Source organism: Corythoichthys intestinalis, chromosome 1 (genome assembly GCF_030265065.1).
Source record: "Corythoichthys intestinalis isolate RoL2023-P3 chromosome 1, ASM3026506v1, whole genome shotgun sequence".
NCBI lineage: Eukaryota > Metazoa > Chordata > Actinopteri > Syngnathiformes > Syngnathidae > Corythoichthys > Corythoichthys intestinalis.
The window spans coordinates 74,603,393-74,625,083 of record NC_080395.1 but is presented as its reverse complement, the minus strand read 5'-3'; the positions used below and the strand labels follow the sequence as shown (position 1 = coordinate 74,625,083).

General features: G+C 38.2%; 1 protein-coding gene across 1 annotated transcript in view; it reads right to left on the bottom strand.

Moving 5' to 3' along the window:
- The window catches only part of cemip (cell migration inducing hyaluronidase 1), a 293,578-nt gene that overhangs the window by 115,559 nt on the left and 156,328 nt on the right, over window positions 1-21,691 (bottom strand). The window contains exons 7-9 of the mRNA XM_057839754.1: window positions 15,633-15,703; window positions 15,371-15,466; window positions 7,634-7,755 (exon numbers count right to left, since the gene is read on the bottom strand). Coding sequence (XP_057695737.1) covers window positions 7,634-7,755; window positions 15,371-15,466; window positions 15,633-15,703 — 289 coding nt within the window. The remainder of the gene's footprint in view (window positions 1-7,633; window positions 7,756-15,370; window positions 15,467-15,632; window positions 15,704-21,691) is intronic.

Below are 21,691 nucleotides of genomic sequence, written 5' to 3'. Positions count from 1 at the left end.
GTGGCTTGTCAAAGTTGACTTTGGCATACGACAGTCATTCTTGTTTGTTTTTGTTTATTATTTACACCCTCTCCTAACTATTAATACCTGTCTCTTAAAACCCACAGTGGAAACAGAATGGTTCACTGTCCCTATTTTAAAACATGGAGGAAGTTGTGTTATGGCCTGGGGCTGCTTTGCTACATTTGGCACAGGGTGTCTTGAATCTATGCATAATGTGTTGAAATGTCTAGACCAGTGGCCTATACTACGAACGGAGTTCAACCTCCCCAGAAGTAATCCTGCTTACCAGCGGGTAACCGGAGTTGACAAAAACTGGTTCCCTAATTTGCGGTCAATTGGCACAACGACACTGATTATGAGGTTGATTAGTCGAACCTGTGTCAACCCAATCTGGGTTACTGCGCGTTCACATAAAGGGGGCGGAGACCAGAGTCAAACACTAGTTGTGACGATGGCATGGGCACCTTACTTCACGGAGGAGGAATGCGCGATAATCATGCAGTTATGAGGAATTAAAATCCACCTTCACCGTGAAATCTAACACCACTTCAGCAAGTAGCGCGCGACTGGTCTGTTGGCAGCGAATTACAGATCGTGTGATTTGTGAATGCATCAATATGCCAGTTTACTTATGCCCATGAAAAGAAATAAAGCCTGCTGTCAGGACAATAAAATAAGATTTGGTACGTCAACTATAAGAAATAATTTATCGTATGTGCATCACCACATGAATCAGGATAATTGTATGTTTAGTCCCATTGACTGTATTAATATGTACTAACTAGTATGTCAGAGTAGAGGATAGATTGGGCCTAAAAAAAATCCAGCCCGACTCGGCCCGAGCCCGATCAATTAACTTGATTTGCAGGTCCGCGCCTGAACCCCCACCCGAATTTTATGTTATATTTGTGAGGACTCAGGAAAAGAAGTCAAGCGGGGATGCGATGCATGGTTGCATTTTGTGTGGTCACATTTCTGCCTGTGCATAATGATAATAAATTAAAGCCCGCCGTTTGTAACGAATTTTCACAGTTAAAGACTGTAAGATGCGTATTCAATAAACATTTATGTACTTTATATTTGTGTTTGTTCTATCAGTGGATTTGACATTTATTTTAATCTCTTCGAGTTGGCAGAAAAAAATGTTTTCTCAATGTTTAAATAGTCTACATATTTTTATGATTATTATAAATGCATTTACACAACAAAATAACACTGGAAAAGTTCGTTAAATACATTTCTTGTATGAGAGCAAAGCTCTACGTTCGTTTACATTTAGCGAAGCCGACACAGGTTTCTCTATAGCATTTTCAACAATCAATTTGAAGCGTTTCCACACCCCACTCCCACCACTTTCGGAATTGTACGCCATACAGTGTTCTTACTCAGATATTCAGCATCACCGATGGAATATATATATTGTCTTCTGGCGAAAGAGCGCAAGGACAGGCACACATTCCACTCAATTGTAAAGGCCTGACTTCGGCGAGTTACGTTAGAGATGTCCGCCTCGATCAGCTGGCACAGGTAATGAATTTCCTCAGCTGAAAATCTATATCTTTCATGGAGAACTTCGTCCAGGTACGCCAGCGGATTCTGGCGGTCTCTAAAATCCCGTGCCCTCCGAAGAGAGCCTCTCACAAACCGCGCACAAATGTCATACGGGTCGTCCAGGTACGCTGTCATTGTCAAGAGGACACGTCCGCTGAGGAGTGCTGTTAAAATACAGCGTGGTTAATTGGAGTCCTGGGGTTAAGCAAGATCTAACTCTGAGACGACCAGGTTTGACGTGTGGCATGTGTTGCCATGGAACACTTCCCAGTTCCAACATATCCACCTTTCGTAGTCCCGGTTAGTCGGTAAAATATGCTGCACGTGATTAAGTTACTCTGGAGTTACCCTGCTAAGCCAGAAAACCGGCTTCGTAGTATAGGCCACAGGGTCAGCAACCCAAAAGAGCCATATTCGGCCAAAATAACAAAAAGCAAATGTCTGGAGCTGCAAAAAATTAAAAGCCTTATAAAAGCATTATAATGAGGGAAACGCATGTTGTATGTACTGTATCTATATTAGCCTACTATCAAAATGACTAAGTTAGAAATAAATACATACAAAATGTTTATTTTCTTTGCAGTGCATTCTATAGAGAATGTCGCGCCACGTGCATACCTGCCAAGTTGTATGGTTTCGGCGTAATTTGTATAAGTGAGCACTGATTTTCAAATGTGTATGACGTACGTTCAAAATCTGTATGTTTATCGTGCATTACTTTTTTTTTTCTCCGTTCGGATTTTGTCACCGTTTCGGCAACGAGACAATGCGTTACTATGCGTTGCCACGTTGGTTGAATGACGCGAGAGAAGTCAGAGACACGGAGAGAGAAGAGCGGGAGTGGGAAGGAAGAAAGAGTGTTGTGACGCTGTTGCAAACGCAGGGTTTATCCTAGGATTTTTTGAAGCTGCGTTGGTGGGCTGTATCGGAGTCGGACCGCCTCACCATGTCGTGCCACGGCAAAATTGCGTCATATATTGACAATTTTTTTTTTTACATTTTTTTGCCCAAAAAGAACCATAACAAAGATGTATTTGAAATATTTCATTAGCCAGGCTAATGTCATAGCTCTCAGCTACAGTACATGAACGTAAAATGCGTAGCTGATTACAGCTACATTACCCTACGTAATAATACTTTTTTTTTGTTGTAGCAATAGTACTACTTACATCTCGTAGTCCTTAATGTACTACATTAACACAACAATACTAGTATGTCTGTTAATAGACCAATGGCGTAGGTTTGCATAGGGACGTTAGGAATGTAACACTAGGAACTTTTCAGGATTTTCAAATTGTCTCCAACTACTTTTAAGCAGTCTTATTTGCATTTTATAATGAGTTCAGATATAGAGGTAATTTAGATTGTCTTCACATATTTTGTAAGGATAGAATTGAACCTACCATTATTAAGTGAATTACTTTCATTATGTTCGGATTTACAATGACTAGGGTTGTTCCGATCATGTTTTTTTGCTCCCGATCAGATCCCGATCGTTTTAGTTTGAGTATCTGCCGATCACGACATTTCCCGATCCGATTGCTTTTTTTTGCTCCCGATTCAATTCCAGTCATTCCCGATAATTTTTCCCGATCATATACATTTTGGCAATGCATTAAGAAAAAAATGAATAAAACTCGGACAAATATATACATTCAACATACAGTACATAAGTACTGTATTTGTTTATTATGACAATAAATCCTCAAGATGGCATTTACATTATTAACATTCTTTCTGTGAGAGAATTCCACGGATAGAAAGACTTGTCACTTTGTGTATTGTGACTAAATATTGCCATCTAGTGTATTTGTTGAGCTTTCAGTAGATGATACTGTGGCCATCTCAAATGCATGATGGGAAGTGGAACCATGGGAAGTGGAACCATGACTGTGCGTCGTGCTACCAATTGCCATATCTTTCCTGGGTGGGAAATAACTTAAGGTGCTAAGACAAAGATCAATTGCCACCTTGCTTCCCCACATTGCGTCCCATGATATGTCTAATCACAGGGAGAGGGTTTGCTAGGCTCTAGCCAATTGAAAAAAGGCTCCAAAGGCTGCCAAAATTCACTCTACTCAGTTAGCGTTGCCTTTTATCTCTCTATAGAGGTAAAACAGCGCCATTACAGATTGAGCGCGACAATGAGTGAGAGGGTCGTGCAGCGCATACATTAATTGCATTGAATATCTTAACGTGACACATTTTTTAATAAATTTATTGCCGCCGTTGTCGGGATATTTTTGATAACCCTACCTTAAGCCTAAACAAAAGACTCTGGATGAGTGTAACATATTATGTCTGTAACGTTAAATACTATTAGAAAACGATTTAATTAAAATATATACTGTATATACATTTTAAAAAGGCATGGCCGATATTTTTTTGCCTATTCCGATATTATATCGGCATCCCGATCGATCGGGACATCTCTAACAATGACACAATTTTCCCCCATCAAACGCACGTTTGATTGGCTGATGACTAGTTAAATTCCCTTGTTTTCAGTGTAACTCTACTAGAAATAAGTGAAATTATCTGCCAGTGCTTCAAGTAAATTTCACTCAGATGTCTTGAAATAAAAAAACAGCTATCTGAAAATAATCTTAACACTTTTATTTCAAGCAAAAAGTGAGTATATTTAATCTTTAAAAACGTTTTTTTTCGTCAGAAATGTTCTTCTTTCAAGAAGTGATATTGTTCAAAACATTATTTGAAATCATTTTCCCCCTTGATTTTGGTGAAAAATGACCAACCTTTAGATGTATGGGCATAACAAGAACAAATGGTAATATTTACCTAAAGTAAATTGAATAATCTGACCCATTAATCTTTTTTTTTTTTTTTTTTTTTTTGTTCGTGAACTACTTTTCCACACAAACGCACATCGAGGTACCATTTAGCTTAGCAAGGGGAGGTATGAGAGACATCTTTCAAGTGTCCCAGAGCTCGTGAATCTCGGGGGGGGGGTGGGGGGGGGGTGTGGGGTCCATTTATCAAGTGTTCGTCAGCCGTGATTGCATAAATCCGTCCGCTGTAACAGCCCTGCATTTTCTGCTATTGAATGCGTTGTTGACACATTAGTGCGGCGACACTCTGACCCGCCGCTTGGGGGGGACAAAACAAAAAACATGAACGGTACCACCAGTTACTTTGCCAAGTAACTAATTACTCTTACATTCAGGTAACTGAGTTACTAATTCAATTACTTTCTGGGAGGAGTAATTTATGACTAATTAATTACTTTTTTAAAGTAAGATTAACAACACTGGTCATAAAGATGCAGTCTGCAGAATGAAAAGTGACAAAAGCAGAGATATATGTGACAATATTACCAATAAATTCTCATTATTTTAAAAATTTAGTTGTATTTTTGTTTCATATTGCACGCTATATAAAACGTAAGATTAGTCACCAATTTATAAGTTTATAAGTTTATACGTTACATTTGTAAGATTGCCAATGGCCTCGGGTTGACAGGTATGCACGTGACTACTTGTTGTTGTCCGATACTGCCTCAAGTTTAACGTCATTACAATATTAATTAATTATGTTTACTTGTTTTGATAAAATTAAAGAACTGCAATAAAGAAATCGGAATTTTGATGTCATTGATGCATTTATAAAAAAAAATAAAACAGCACCTTTTTGAAAAGGTAAAGTACTGTATATAATCGGAGTTCACGTACCTGCATAAAAGCGTTGGGTGTTCAATATCGATCACATCACACGACTCATCACAGAAGATGATGCCGCTGAATTAATGTCCTTGATTTTCCTATTCGTGAAACTGCCTGCCATTTTTATGGCCCTTTCCTTCACTTTCTTAGTGCGAGATACATGTATTTGATTTTATGTATCATCTCGTTTTTTGTTTTTTTTCTGATATGTTGAAGAATGATTCCTTCATTTACCAGTCACCATCTGTGAACGGTTTTCCATGCTTTATTTATTCCGGGTTGCAACAAAACTTGCAGCAGTAGTGGAGTTTGGAGATGCAATCCACTTTTTAAATCTACTTTTGCACCCCTATAATTTCCCCAGAAGTAATGCAATCGCTCTTACTGGGTACTCGGCTGCAATACTAGTATGCCTTCCCTGCATATGTCTTCCCACATTACTCCTTTTGTGATTTGACAACTTTTCGCTACAGAGCAAACATTCAGAAAATCCTTCCTCATTGGCAATGAATGCAATTGCGCTAAAGCGCTAAAGAGTCGCATGCGGCTCTCAAAACACGGGTTGCCGACCCCCGGTCTAGACTATCAAGGTGTCCTAGATAGAAAGTGACAGAAAACTTGGTTTGAATTGCAAGTCTAGCAATATACATAAGTATGCAACATGTACAGTGCCTTGCAAAAGTATTCGGCCCCCTTGAATCTTGCAACCTTTCGCCACATTTCAGGCTTCAAACATAAAGATATGAAATTTAATTTTTTTGTCAAGAATCAACAACAAGTGGGACACAATCGTGAAGTGGAACAACATTTATTGGATAATTTAAACTTTTTTAACAAATAAAAAACTGAAAAGTGGGGCGTGCAATATTATTCGGCCCCTTTACTTTCAGTGCAGCAAACTCACTCCAGAAGTTCAGTGAGGATCTCTGAATGATCCAATGTTGTCCTAAATGACCGATGATGATAATAAGAATCCACCTGTGTGTAATCAAGTCTCCGTATAAATGCACCTGCTCTGTGATAGTCTCATGGTTCTGTTTAAAGTTCAGAGAGCATTATGAAAACCAAGGAACACACCAGGCAGGTCCGAGATACTGTTGTGGAGAAGTTTAAAGCCGGATTTGGATACAAAAAGATTTCCCAAGCTTTAAACATCTCAAGGAGCACTGTGCAAGCCATCATATTAAAATGGAAGGAGCATCAGACCACTGCAAATCTACCAAGACCCGGCCGTCCTTCCAAACTTTCCTCTCAAACAAGGAGAAAACTGATCAGAGATGCAGCCAAGAGGCCCATGATCACTCTGGATGAACTGCAGAGATCTACAGCTGAGGTGGGAGAGTCTGTCCATAGGACAACAATCAGTCGTACACTGCACAAATCTGGCCTTTATGGAAGAGTGGCAAGAAGAAAGCCATTTCTCAAAGATATCCATAAAAAGTCTCGTTTAAAGTTTGCCACAAGCCACCTAGGAGACACCAAACATGTGGAAGAAGGTGCTCTGGTCAGATGAAACCAAAATTTAACTTTTTGGCCACAATGCAAAACGATATGTTTGGCTTAAAAGCAACACAGCTCATCACCCTGAACACACCATCCCCACTGTCAAACATGGTGGTGGCAGCATCATGGTTTGGGCCTGCTTTTCTTCAGCAGGGACAGGGAAGATGGTTAAAATTGACGGGAAGATGGATGCAGCCAAATACAGGAACATTCTGGAAGAAAACCTGTTGGTATCTGCACAAGACCTTAGACTGGGACGGAGATTTATCTTCCAACAGGACAATGATCCAAAACATAAAGCCAAATCTACAATGGAATGGTTCAAAAATAAACATATCCAGGTGTTAGAATGGCCAAGTCAAAGTCCAGACCTGAATCCAATCGAGAATCTGTGGAAAGAGCTGAAGACTGCTGTTCACAAACACTTTCCATCCAATTTCACTGAGCTCGAGCTGTTTTGCAAGGAAGAATGGGCAAGAATGTCAGTCTCTCGATGTGCAAAACTGATAGAAACATACCCCAAGCGACTTGCAGCTGTAATTGGAGCAAAAGGTGGCGCTACAAAGTATTAACGCAAGGGGGCCGAATAATATTGCACGCCCCACTTTTCAGTTTTTTATTTCTTAAAAAAGTTAAAATTATCCAAATTTTGTTCCACTTCACGATTGTATCCCACTTGTTGTTGATTCTTGACAAAAAATTAAAATTTTATATCTTTATGTTTGAAGCCTGAAATGTGGCGAAAGGTTGCAAGGTTCAAGGGGGCCGAATACTTTTGCAAGGCACTGTATGTTTTACTGAATTGGTGGAGTTTGAGGATTTTTTTTTTAAATCAGAAAAATGAAGCAGATCAATTCACAATACCTGTGCATACTGAATGGATGTACACGATTTACCTGAATGTCAAGTGGACTCTTACACAGACGATCAGGGTAGGCTTCACGCAGATCTGTCAACTTCTCCCAGTCACCGGATCCTCTCTCATCATCCCTATCAAACCATTCAGTCCACTCAGCCTCTGTGGGACACACACACACACACATACACAGTAGGGTTAAATGCAAGACTTACATATGTCAAATTTCTGACCTGACATACACACTGGTTACGAGTATGCAAATTTAAATCCTGCAAACCCAGGATATTTGCACATCTTGGTAACAGCCTGGGTCCACTTCAGCTACCCATCGTCAGTCTACTACAACATTTCAGGACTGTAATATACTGTAATACTGTATGCATATATACATACAGTATATCATATATTGCAGTATATGATGCAGTCACCCTTTTGCTGAGCACATATTGAGCTATGTATGCCGGCGTAATTAGTTTCATAAATCAGATGAAAGATAAGAATCATCTAATTGGAATCAGATAAAATGCATTGGTAAAAGCAGTCGATAACACCCGCTTTGCACTATTGATGAGAATATGATGATATCACAAACGCTGATTAATTACTGCACCCGAAAATATTAAAGAGTCAAAGTAAGATGATCAAACAGACATTAGTTTTTCTTGCAGGTGTGTTAATGTTTAGTTCAGTGATTCATAACCTTGCTAAAAGGTACCCCCACGAGTTTCACATGTGCATTACAGAGGTGGGTTTCCGTGTAACATTTACACCGTTGCATTAACTTGCATTACGTTTTGAGAAAAATGCACTACTGAGAGTCGTTTTACCACGCCATACTTTATACTTTTACTTAATATAGACTTACTCTGCTACTTTGGGCCACACTACGGTTGTTACATTGTTCCTCTTCATTCTGAATATTAGATGTGACTATTTTTGCCATCACAGTAGCTCTAAAACTTTTACCGATGAGACGTCACAACAATAATCACATGACTCCATTATACGAATCAGACATAACCATACACTCATATGACCACACACAAGCTTGTTGTCAGAAGTCCAATGATTACGCTGGCCTGTTCAATGAAATAGCGTCTTTAAAGTGCTGTAATAATGTAACTATATGACAGAGTCAAATTACTTCAAAGCATGGATTTCAGCCTCTCTCCCATATTTTATTTGGTACCATTAGACACCGGAAAAGCGGAGATGTGATTGTTTTAATTTTATGGTAGAGTACATTGTATATGTAGTGGTTGATATATGTTTTTTTTCCTGCATTAGAGGGCACTCCTGCTCTTTGAACAGGTAATGTTTCATTTTTTCTTGTCAGAATTATTATTTTTGCTTATTTGTTGGCCTAATATGGCCATGTAATACATTAAACTACAGTATAATAATAACAGTTCATATACAGTGGGATGAAAAAGTAACAAAATACACGTTCTGGAGTGGCCAGGTCAAAGTCCAGACTTGAACCCCATTGAGATGCTGTGGCATGACCTAAAGACAGCAATTCATGTCAGACATCCCAGGAATCTGACCGAACTACAGCAGTTTTGTAGAAAAGAATGGGCCAAGATTAGTCCTGGACTGATCTGCAGCGACAGGAAGCGTCTGGTTGAAGTTACTGCTGCCAAAGACCGGACCACAAAATATTAAATGTGATAGTTCACTTACTTATTTTCCCCCTTCTGTCGTTGTTTGTATACTATCCTCATTAAAATACGTAAACCTATAAATGTTTAGGTAGTTTTAGTTAAAGCAGACACTGTATTTTCATCTGTGTGATTTTGACAAAGATCAGATCACATTTGATGGTGATTTTATGTAGAAATGTGAGAAATTCCAAAAGGTTCTGATACTTTTTCATACCAATGTAGATGACATGCTAAGAAAAAAAATGAACCATTGTATATTACAAAAAAAACAACAACAAAAAAAAACGCAGACATTATAAGCATTTACTAACAATGTTACTCATTACTTGAGCATTCTCTTCACCAAACACTTTTCTGCTTTTACTTAGGTAAATTTTTTGCATGAGTACTTTTACTTGAGTAATATTATATTATATCTTATACTGAAGCAACGCTACTCTGACTTGACTAAATCCCCTTATCACAATACCCTGAAACAGCACGCCAGGAGCTGAAATTGAAACTGATCGATCTCCAGTCAGACTCTGCCTCAAAGAAGTCTCTTACACTTAATGACTTTTACGCTTCACTTAACCAAGCCAAGTTTTTAAACCTCCGGAGGACTGCACAGAAGATGCTGGTGTTGTTTGGCTCGACATACGTGGGCAGGAATTCATGGCTATGCTATGAATTAGGGCTGTCAAAATTATCGCGTTAACGGGCGGTAATTTTTAAAAATTAATCACGTTAAAATATTTGACTCAATTAACGCACATGCCCCGTTCAAACAGATTAAAATGACAGCACAGTGTCATATCCACTTGTTACTTGTGTTTTTTGATGTTTTGTTGCCTTCTGCTGGCGCCTGGGTGCCACTGATTTTTATGGGTTTCAGCACAATGAGCATTGTGTAATTATTGACATCAACAATGGCGAGCTACTAGTTTATTTTTTGATTGAAAATTTTACAAATGTTATTAAAAAGAAAACATTAAGAGGGCTTTTAATATAACATTTCTATAACTTGTACTAACATTTATCTTTTAGGAACTACAAGTCTTTCTATCCATGGATCGCTTTAACAGAATGTTAATGCCATCTTGTTGATTTATTGTTATAATAAACAAATACAGTACTTATGTACAGTATGTTGAATGTATATATCCGTCTTGTGTCTTATCTTTCCATTCCAACAATGATTTCACAGAAAAATATGGCATATTTTATAGATGGTTTGAATTGAGATTAATTACGATTAATTAATTTTTAAGCTGAATTAACTCGATTAAAAATTTTAATCGTTTGACAGCCCGACTATGAACATCAATTAAGCCTGTCACAGGTCCAAGTTAACTGATCAACACCCTCACATCTATCCTGAGAATTGCTACAGCGAAACGCTACGTTGATTCACTGAATTTGCCATTGAAATTTGTGTTTTTCCACAGAAATGTAAACAGAAATTTTGAAAGTGATTTTTTTTTTTTTTTTTTTTTTTGTGGAATTTTGAAATTGATATTTTTTTTCTTGTGGAATTTTGAAATTGATATTTTTTTCTTCAATAAATCTTGATTTAAATCACACCCCAGCTTCTTTCTCTTCGACCTGTTGCCCTCCAGCAGGTGCTACAGGGCCATACGAGCCAAAACAAACAGATTGAGAGTCAGTCTCTTTCCAAGAGCTGTCACCATACTCAAGTTTGCACTGAAATGTCACTTTCATTGCACTGCTAATTCCACAATATTGTCACATGCATCTTACTAAGTAAAATGTTCTCAGACATCGCTCTCAATCTGGGTACTGCATATGCAAGATTTCCACAACATTATATCATTTTCTGCAGTGTTATATCAATATCTATGCACAAACTGTCATTTGCACTATTATATCAAGTCAGCCTTGTCTGTGTACTGTAAATTGCCATATACGTACTGTTGGGCTCCGTTATATTACCACATCACCACTTGCTGCTAGTCACTTATTCACTTTATTCCCAATCTGTGTACACTGTAACCTGTTTTATATTAGCCTTATTGTACTCTTGCTTTTTTTTTTTTTGTGGCGCATGTTATGACAAAGCTTTAAATCTCAATCTCAATCTGCAGGTTTTATAGTTCACTTTATGTGTGCTCTATTGGATGTTCGTACACTACACAGCTTTATTATATCCGACCCGGCCCTTCATTCAAATTTCTAAACCGAATGTGGCCCGAGTCAAAAAGGGTTCGCCAAGCACTGGGCTAGGACAGAAAAAATGTTTTTTTTTTTTTTTTTCTTTTAAAGGTTCTATGACAAACATTAAGCAATTTAAATGATGGCAGACCACATTTTGGACAAAACCTTCCAAAATAGACTTAATGAAATTAGATCCTAATTAGTCATCCTATCTCAGCTGTTTTAGCCCCACCCAGAAAAAAAATATCTAAACAGAAGATGTCACACCCGGAATGAGCTGCTGATAATTGCAGTCTGCTAGCATGCTATCCATTAAGGTAGTTCCAAAAAAATCGTTTATTACATGCCTCGCGATTCGACACGTGACGATTCGATTACAATTCATAAAGGTTCAAATACGATGATTTTCCCTCATAACTTCAAGACATGACTGCCGCTTGGACACCTTTAAAGGACGCGCGCACAACATTGCTGGTTACTGAGGGGGAGATTTACTCCTTTTCAAAAGACTGGAAAATTAATTTGCTTATGAGACAGGCGGTCGCGCTTCTGTGCGCGTTATTTTTTAGCGCGAGAGGGGAAGAGAGATAGTTCGTTGCTCCTTGTCTTTCAGTTGTGGAGCAGTAGTTTCAAGTCATGTCAATTGAAAAATGTCCTGAGTGTGTGTTGCTAAGACCCTTGTGCGTCTATAAGGGGTGAGTACACGAACCCTTTTGTACTGTTTAGCCTTTATTGCTGTTGTTTTTGAGATGTTAATAGTTAGCGCCGAGCGCTAAGCTAATTAGCTAATTTGCTAACATGTATTTCATGTGCAGAACATGTAAAACTATGATTAAGTTCAGCGGTAACACTACAAACATGTGAAATAGTGCATAAATCTGTGAAAACAAAGTACATTGGTTAAAAGAAGTCTTATTTCTGAAGACATTTTGTTCCCAGAAAATGTGAAATACATTCCACCTGTGCAAAGGTTATTGTATTGTTGAGAGAAATAAGTACTCCCTTTAAAATGGTTAATGTTTTTGCACTTTCTTGTAAAAATGAATAAACGAAAAAGCAGCTTAAGGGCAGCTTTTTGTTGTATGGGCATGTTTCCATCGTTCCTGTGAATCATTAGGATATTTTAAATAAATAATGGACATAAATTTGTTTGGCTACTTTATAAATTAGTAATGTAAGATGCATCGGTAATCGTGATAATCGTGACAACCGTGATCATCGTGACAACCGTGATCATCGTTCAAGAATTGAATCATAGCACCCTGAATTGTTATCGAATCGAATCATGTGGTGCCTAAAATGGCACACCCCTACTATCCATAGGCTTTCTATTATTTTATTGATGTGAGAGCATTCTGGCATTAAGCCGACATGGACTAGCTAGCGCAGCATTAGAAAGCGAGACATGATCATGAATTCTGTTTGTGGTGTCACCACCAGAATTGCTGAGAAAAAATGGGTGTTCCCTGATGCATTGTTTTGGATGAAATAACTATAATATGATATGAGATTGGTACAAATCTGAAAGGTATTTATTACACATAAACCTGTTGACCAAAAACAAGCTACTTAAAGAAAAGCAAAGGCAAAGTAGTAAACCATGGGCTAAAGAAACTTACTTAGGGCGGGTAACCACGACGGGACGTAGCACAACGACAAGTAACAACATGTATGTCAATCCGACAAGGGGAAAGCAAAAACAAAGGGCTTACATGGAGAGACAGGGGATATCGAGAGAATGAGACACAGGTTGACACGAGAGGCAGCCGACTGGTTGAAAGACAGGGAGCAGGCCACAGGTGAAATCAATGGGCAATCACAAGCACAAAGACAAGGACAGATAATTTTCTCAAGGGTATTTTGCCGACTATTTTTATACCTCTATACACTTTGATTAAGGTGCACTTAAGACCCCCCCCCCCCCGCTTCTGCGAGGTACACTTGCATTTGCGCAAACAACGCATACATATAAAGGTGAAAATCATTTTTGTGTCACAGTTTTTTAATCGCAACGGGCACCTCATGTCTTACGCGGAGTTTTTGGATTATTTTCAGTTCCCAGTTAGACCTCAGCAATATGATGTTGTGTATGATGCGATTACTTCAGGATTCATTCTGCTGTGCAAATATTGGATGTATTTTGTTTTTCGACTTCAGTTCAATAAACTGACATTGTAAAAACGGATTAAGGCTCATTTTCCGTTTTTTTGTTTTTTTTTGTTTTGTTTTTGTTTTTTTTTTGTTTCCTAAAATTAGAAGGAAAATCAAACTGCCAAAAGGTACACGGACCGCGTCTTGATAGTTCTTGAAGTTTGGGAACCATACTTTTATAGTCTATGCGCTCAATACTGCCACCTATTGGGTGGAGGCGGAGGTTTTTTGAGACACGTGAAAATTCTCGGCTTATTGTGTGTGAGAAAATCTTGGTCAAACAATTCACAAGCAAAATTGAATACTTAAAAAATGTCAGGTCATGATAATTGCACGCACATCATTAAAACGTGAAATTTGCAGAAGTAGTTGTGGATCTGAAAAACATGTGAAAATGACTAATGTGTGAATCGCGAATGCGCTTGTGTGTGAAAATTTGACCGTTTCTTGTTATGTTTGTCTCAAAAATAAATGCACGCAGCCACTGATTCACCAATACAATTTGAATGTTTGCAAACAATAATTCATGATGAGTGCACGCATAACATAAAAATTTTTTTTTAAAAACATGAAAAACATGGACACATGTGTAACTCACAGATATATATGTGTATATGTGTATCTCGAAAATAGATGTGAAAATCTTGGATATATTTGTGCATCTACAAAAAAAAATGTGTGGATCTCGGATGTATTTGTGAGAATATTTTTTTGACAAATCTCTCCCCAGACTACTGTAGACCAGGGCTTGGGAACTCCGTCTCGTGATCACCGTTTTTTTTTTTTCGTGATCGCAATTGAACGCATCATGCGGGAGCGAGAGTGAGTGAAGGGAGGGCACGCTCTGCTTTTATGAGCAGTCGCCGAGTTAAAATTAATCTTTACAGAGCAACAACGAAAGCCTGACATCGTTACTTGGGATGTTACAATCGATGGTCAGTTACGCTCTCACCACCTGGAAAATAACAAACATAATCATATGCTGTGGCGCTGCGTATATTTCCTGGAAGTGGAAACTGCAGCAAGGGAGGGTTTGTGCATAACAGTGGTGCTCCTGGAAGTGGCGACAGTTTTGACAGGCGGAAATGTCATCAAAATGAAAGTGGGGTACCACGCAGTTCTTTTTTCGGGGTAAAATTTTCTTCTACGCATTTTTATATACTCCAGTTCGGCCGGCATTGTGTTGGGAGGGGCCAGCCCCGCTGCTGACTGATCAGAGGCGATGAACTAATCTGCGATGGGGGGACCACAAATGGGCACTGAATTGGACCATATTATCGCGACGTACGTTTGCAGGTTCTAGAAAAATGCATGATCAGCTCATCACAGCTCGTTCAAGTCGAGCCAGCCCTCCTGTGGAAAAGAAAAGAGGAGCAGGAACGCCAAGTCGTGATCGTCCGCCTCCATTGTTTACAATGCCGTCATGCCGCACTAAAAGTGGGGATGGCACGCTCCATGATGTCACTTCCTTAGTATCCAATTGTTGTTCGGCGACAGCAATCCATATTAAGTCGTGGGTAATATTAACCGCCTACATTATCCGTGTAGCAACCAATATACTAACCCGTATAGTCTAACTAATTACACGTTTAATGCCATTATCTGTCCTAGTGTAAGGTAAAAACATGAAATGAACCAAACACTAAAAACTCAAACCCTAATAGAAAATACATTAGTGCAGTCTTTTTCATTTTTTGACAAGGTCACAATTTCATAGCATCTTTAAATTCGTGAAAGAAAGTGGTGAAATGTTCATGGTACTAAATGTCAGGTCCGAATAGAATTCATTTTGTGTAAAGACGTACCTTGCACCCACTGGCTGCTGGCTGTTATGGTGAAATGCTCTGCAAAACTCAACTGAAAAACACGAGAGCTTCTGGCTTCCGAGGAGGCTTTGGTCCCTTTGGGCAAATACACAAATATGCAAAATGTTTTGAATCGATCATAACATGACGAGGTGTCTGTTGGGTTGTCTGCTATTTGGATCATGTCTGGTATTTTTTTACCCTCCTTGTAAACATTGGAGAGAAATAGACTGGTTGGACAGCAAATGTAAAAGATTTTCACCTTGATAAAGAGCATGATCTTCTACAGCAGAAGATGGGTTTCCTTTCACAGCTATGAAAGACCATGGATGTCTGTGGGTAAAAAGGAGAGCAAGGATGATATGTTAAAGAAAATCCCAAAAGAAAACAGAACAAACAAATACCATATGCAGCTAAAAAATTGGGGAAAAAAGACTACTCACATCCATGCACACCCCGGCACATGGTCACCTTAATTAAAAGAGCATGCTTTCTAATAGGGGGAACAAGAAGAGCTCTGTTCTCATACCTGGTTCATGAATGCCTTCATGCACAGTATAAATAGTAAATAGCAAGTGTCAATAGATTTAAGAGCTAATCTTTTATTTCCTTTGAAAGGCTTTGCTCTTGGAAACAGAGTTTGTGAAATCTAAATACGATAAAATATAAGCCACCCTGGGGTTGAGCTATCTGGACAAAATCAAGATCATATATATTTTTTGTCCAATGTCAATTCTTATACTTAGATTTTTTTTTCTTTTTCACTTTTAAAGGAATCTGCGACGAAAACATAAACTAGAGAGTAACAAAGAAGATCCATTTTTCCTCCTCACATAACGTTGTGTGTTACTCCCAAACAATTCAATTTTGGTCTCATCAGTCCACAAAATATTTTGCCAAAACTTCTGTGGCATGTCCAAGTGCTTTTTTGCAAACATTAAATGAGCAACAATGCTTTTTTTTTTTAGACAGCAGTGGCTTCCTCTGTGGAATCCTCCTACAAACACCATTCTTGGCCATAGTTTTACATATATTTGATGTGTGCACAGGGATTTTGGACTGTGCCAGTGATTTGTGTAAGTCTTTAGCAGACACCCTACGGTTCTTTTTTACCTTTCTGAGTATTCTGCGCTGAACTCTTGGCGCCATCTTTAGTGGACAGGCACTCCTTGAAAGAGTAGCAAAAGTGCCAAACTCTCTTCATTTGTAGACCACTTCTCTGACTGTCGGTTTTGTATCCTTTCCCAGCTTTATACAAATCAACAATCCTTGATCGCAGGTCTTCAGACATCTCTTTTGACTGAGCCATGATGCACATCAGACAATGCTTCTCATCAAGACATTTCTTACTAGGTGTGTTTTTAACAGTGGTCAGGGCAGCTTTAAACCACTCATCAGTGATTGGGCACACATCTGACTTAAAATGTTTGGTAAAAATTAGTTTCAATTGCTCTTTAAGTATCCGTAGGCAGAGGCTTCACTTAGTTATTTTCCCCCTTCTCTCATTGTTTGCATGCTATCGTCATTAAAATATGAAAACTTATAAATGTTGGTGGTTCTAGTTAAAGCAGACACTTTTTTTTCATCTGTGGGATTTTGACAATGATCAGATCACATTTGATGGTGATTTTATTCAGAAGTGTGAGAAATTCCAAAAGGTTCAGATACTTTTTAATACCATTGTACTTGCACTGAGTCGTCAGACTCAGATAAACTGCTGCAGCTTGGAGAACTCAGTGGAAATAATAAATATAGTTGGAAATGGATTAAGTTACACCGGCACTTTTTAATGCTTGTTGTTAACATATGTGTATGTAAATCTGACGTTGGTAGATTGCTTTATTCTTGGAGATGAGATGTGTGTTTGGTACTCTGGCAGTTTTCTTTTTAGCATGGAGTTTTTACAGTTGCAGTAAAATTTTCGGGATCAAAGCGTTCCCTCCTGAATCTTTTACTGGAATGGGCATTACGGCCAACTTTCACCCCTTTTATCAAGTAGAGAATAACACTTTTGAGCAGATTTAGCGGACACACCTATAGCACGACAGGCCGGTCTATTTTTCTCCATTTTGAAGACTTATTATTTAAATATGCCAGAAAACACAGACAAGACTGAAAAGCAGTTTCCGCTCTTGCACCCCTCTTTAAAATAAACTGCTGTATTCTAAGCCAAAAGAACTGTTGTGTTTGATAGAACAATATGTCTATATGCTGCCATAGCAGATTCATGGCGCATTAAGCCCCCGAACTATTTTTAATTTGTACGTTTTTCCCTGGAAACCCCCGTTTAGACACGTCACGCAACCGCTTTATCCTATTTAATATTCGAAATGTCTGTCATTTTTAGCTTAGAATCAGTAATTGATGTCTAATATTTAGTTAAACAAAAAAAAAAAAACGACTTTAAAAAATTATTCACTCGCATATTTTAAACTTTTAAACAAATTACGTCACAATGAAAAAATTAGCGTCTGTGAAAAAGTCATAGATATCTACCTCATAACTATCGCTTAAGTGTAATTTTTCGTGACTGTCGCATTTTCCTCAATATTTTAGATGATAAATAATCCATCCAAACAAAGAAAACAAAAAACATTTAAAAAGGTAAATATATGAAAAAGAAGATCTCAACCACTCCTTGATTTCTGCATCGCGACCCTTGTTATATGACCATGTTTTACACATGAAATCCCCCAAAAATCTGGCTGTGGCCATTCACAGCTGTGTCTTGACACTCAGTGATACCATACCATTCAGACCTTACATCAAATTGGTGTGCATGGCTGTCACCCCACGAGGAAGCCTCTTCTGAAGACGGTACACAAGAAAGCGCGGAAACAGTTTGCTGAAGACATGTCAACAAAGCACATTGATTTCTGGAACCATGTCCTATGGTCTGATGAGATGGGCCCTCCTGGGGTGACAACCATGCACTCCAATTTGATGTAGAGTACAGCGTATGGTCTGATCACTAACAGGCTGACCCCCCACCTCTTCACTCTCTGCAGCAATGCTGACAGCACTCCTGGAAAGAGTCACATGACATTTTGGAGGGAAAATGACAAGCAGTAATCAATTTGGACATTTAGGGATGTACGTTTTTTTCAAAGGGGTGTACTCACTTTTGTTGCCAGGGGTTTAGATATTAACGGTATATTTTGAGGGGAAAATAAAGGAACTCTATTATATAAGCTGCACACAGACTACTTTTCATTGTGTCAAAGTATCATGATGTCAGTGTTTTCCCATGAAAATATATACTTAAATATCTGCAGAAATGCGAGGGGTGTACTCACTTTTGTGATACACTGTACATATATATATATATACGGTATGTTTGTTTGTATGTATGTGTATATCACATTTTTGAATAGGAAGAAAATACTTTTACTTACTTGGAAAGTAATTTTAATGCAAGTACTTTTATTTGAATTTATTTATTAGATACTTGTACATTTATTAGGGTTTTTTTTTTGTTGTTGGTTTGGGTTAAGAAGAAACTTCCGGCAGGGCCGAGAACTACAAGTGGTATTTGGTAGGCCTGAAAGATATTGGAAAAAACTATTGCTGCGATTTTTTTGGGGGTTTTCGATATATTGCGATATTATATTGCGATATTAAAAAAAATGTATATATTTTTTTTTTCAAGAAATTTTCACACGATGACTTAAATTGCTGTTTGGAAAGACTTTAGATGACTCACCATCACCACAGTGTACAGTCATCCCTTGTTTTTCGCGGTTAATGGGGACCAGAACCCGCCGCGATAAGTGAAAAACCGCGAAGTAGCGCACCCCCCCATTATTTATTTATTTATTTTTTGTGTGTGTGTGTTTTTTATGCCCAATGTATTTATTCAGATTTAGCATTGGAAAGAGATACATATAAGACATGTTTTTTTCTCACTTTTCCCCCCAAAGTGATTTAAAAAATGTATATAAATAGATGGTTTTTAAGCACTTCAAATGTCATAATTATGATAAGTTTTAAACACAACTCCAGCCAAATCATTTTTGAACAAGAATAAAGTACTGTAGCAGATAAATTTTTGGCTTTATTAAATGCTTCTATTTATCTACTTTAGCTGTGACCGTTGAAGTGACATGTAGAAATTTCAAACTCCTCATGATCACTTCTGGCATTTAAATGTCTCCAACGTCCCCACAGTACACACATTCATTCCAGCGCGGCTTCCTTGCAACTGTTTAACAAGTTAAACGATGATTGACAGAGGCCCGTCTGAAGTCTGCTTCTTTGGCCAGATCAAAGCCATCGTTGTGCCGCAGTGACTGAGAGGATCAAAAGGCTGGGAGAGGGAGGGTAGGAGGCTGTGCGCAGACCAGAAAGTGAGGCTTATGTGGATCAAAAAAAAGAAAAACTATCGCACGTGCTTGCGATGGGACGATTGCACACACGGACATCGCGATGGCGATGTTTAAACGATATATCGTTCAGGCTTAGTATTTGGTATATGGCAAAATGGCTTTTGGCATGAGGTATTTTTTGTTATGTGGCAAAATTTTTTTGGTATGTGGCATTTTTTTGGGGGGGTATGTGGCAAAATGGATTTTGGTATATGACATTATGATTTGGTATGTGGGAAAATGACTTTTGGCATATGGCTTTTTTTTCGTAAATAGCGTTTTTTTTTTTTTTTTGTTTTGTTTTTTGTATATACCAAATACCACTTTTCGTTCTCGCTGTCTCTCAGGAAAACGTCACAGGAGGTAGGATACTGCCAGGGCTCCTGTTCCACCACTCGCAAGTCAAATGTTGAATGAACGACAATTTTCTGTGTCTTAGCCAGTGTTGTCACGGATTACTTAAAAAAGTAATTTAATTACTGATGACTGATTACACCTCAAAAAAGTAATCTAGTTACTATACTGATTACTTTATTATCAAAGTAACTAAGTTACTCTAAAAGTAACTTATTAGTTACTTTTTTCCAATTTTTCTCCTTTTGCTGCCTCAACATAAAAATAACAGAAAAATGTCATCGCGTGTAATTGAGTTTTTCACATAAGGCTTAATCTTTGAGTTAGCGGGGGTTTAATAAGTCGACCACCATTGACTCGCCCTAGCTTAGCCATTCCGGAGCACTAAAACAAACAAATAACTGACAAACTGCACGAAATTTGTTTAAATCAACTCCAACGACGAATTAAACCCCCGCTAACTCCAAGATTAAGCCTAATGTAAAAAATTCTGAACTTCCCCTTAAGACCTAGCCATTAAAATGTTGTCTATAAAAGTTGTAAAGCAATAAAACAAACAACAATATTGATTAAATGAACAAAAATCCTACAATGTACAGTTTTCATAATGGGTCAAAATCATTTTTTGAACAGATCATGTGACTAGCACCTTGGAGACTATCCTTTGCTTAGCCAAAACTACACCAGAGAAGGCAAGATGGATATTTAGAATTTCTTTAAACCTAAGCTTTCAAACGCTACCAACACCAACTTGAACAGTTATTGAACTCGAACAGTGTCAAGATGTGTATATACAGTGGATTCCATTCCCACTGGCAGTGTATCAAATACTTGTTCTCCCCACTGTATATATATATACAGTATTGGCCAAAAGTTTGGAGACGCCTCAAAGGTGGATACTTTGAAGAATATAGAATACAAAACCTGTTTTCAGTTATCTCACTTTTTTTTGCCATTCCACATGTTTGTTCATAGTTCTGATGTCTTCAGTGAGAATTTACAATAGTAGTGAAAATATATAATGCAAAAATGATGGTGTCCAAACTTTTGACTTTTGTTTCAGAGTTTGCAATGCACGGAGATATTTTTGTCATCTTTACTGGATGGATATGTGAAGTAATTGCTGTATCTCCAGTGAGCAAATGCAACCGTTTGTTGTATCTCCCCGGCTCCTTTACTGTTTGCATCCGGATAGGTAGCCAACTAGCCATGCTATGTTGTTGACCGCCGTGGCAGACCGCACGCACGCACACAGCATGGTAATACACGTGACCCGTTTTTTTCCCGATGAGAAAACGTGAGATGTGATGTCACTCCCAAACTCAAAAGCAGTATTTTCGATTGAAATGCTCTTCGTACATGACTACAGTAGTCTTCATTCTACATACAGTATGAGGCAACAACAAAATAGTAACGCACAGGCACCGAGGAAACTAATCAGATTACTGGCTTGGAAAAATGAACGCGTTAGATTGCTCGTTACTGAACGAAAGTAATCAGATTACAGTAACGCGTTACTGACAACACTGGTCTTAGCTACAGTATGACGCAAACTAGCCAGTCAGCTAGATTCACTACATGATTACACGTTTTTAAAAATCAT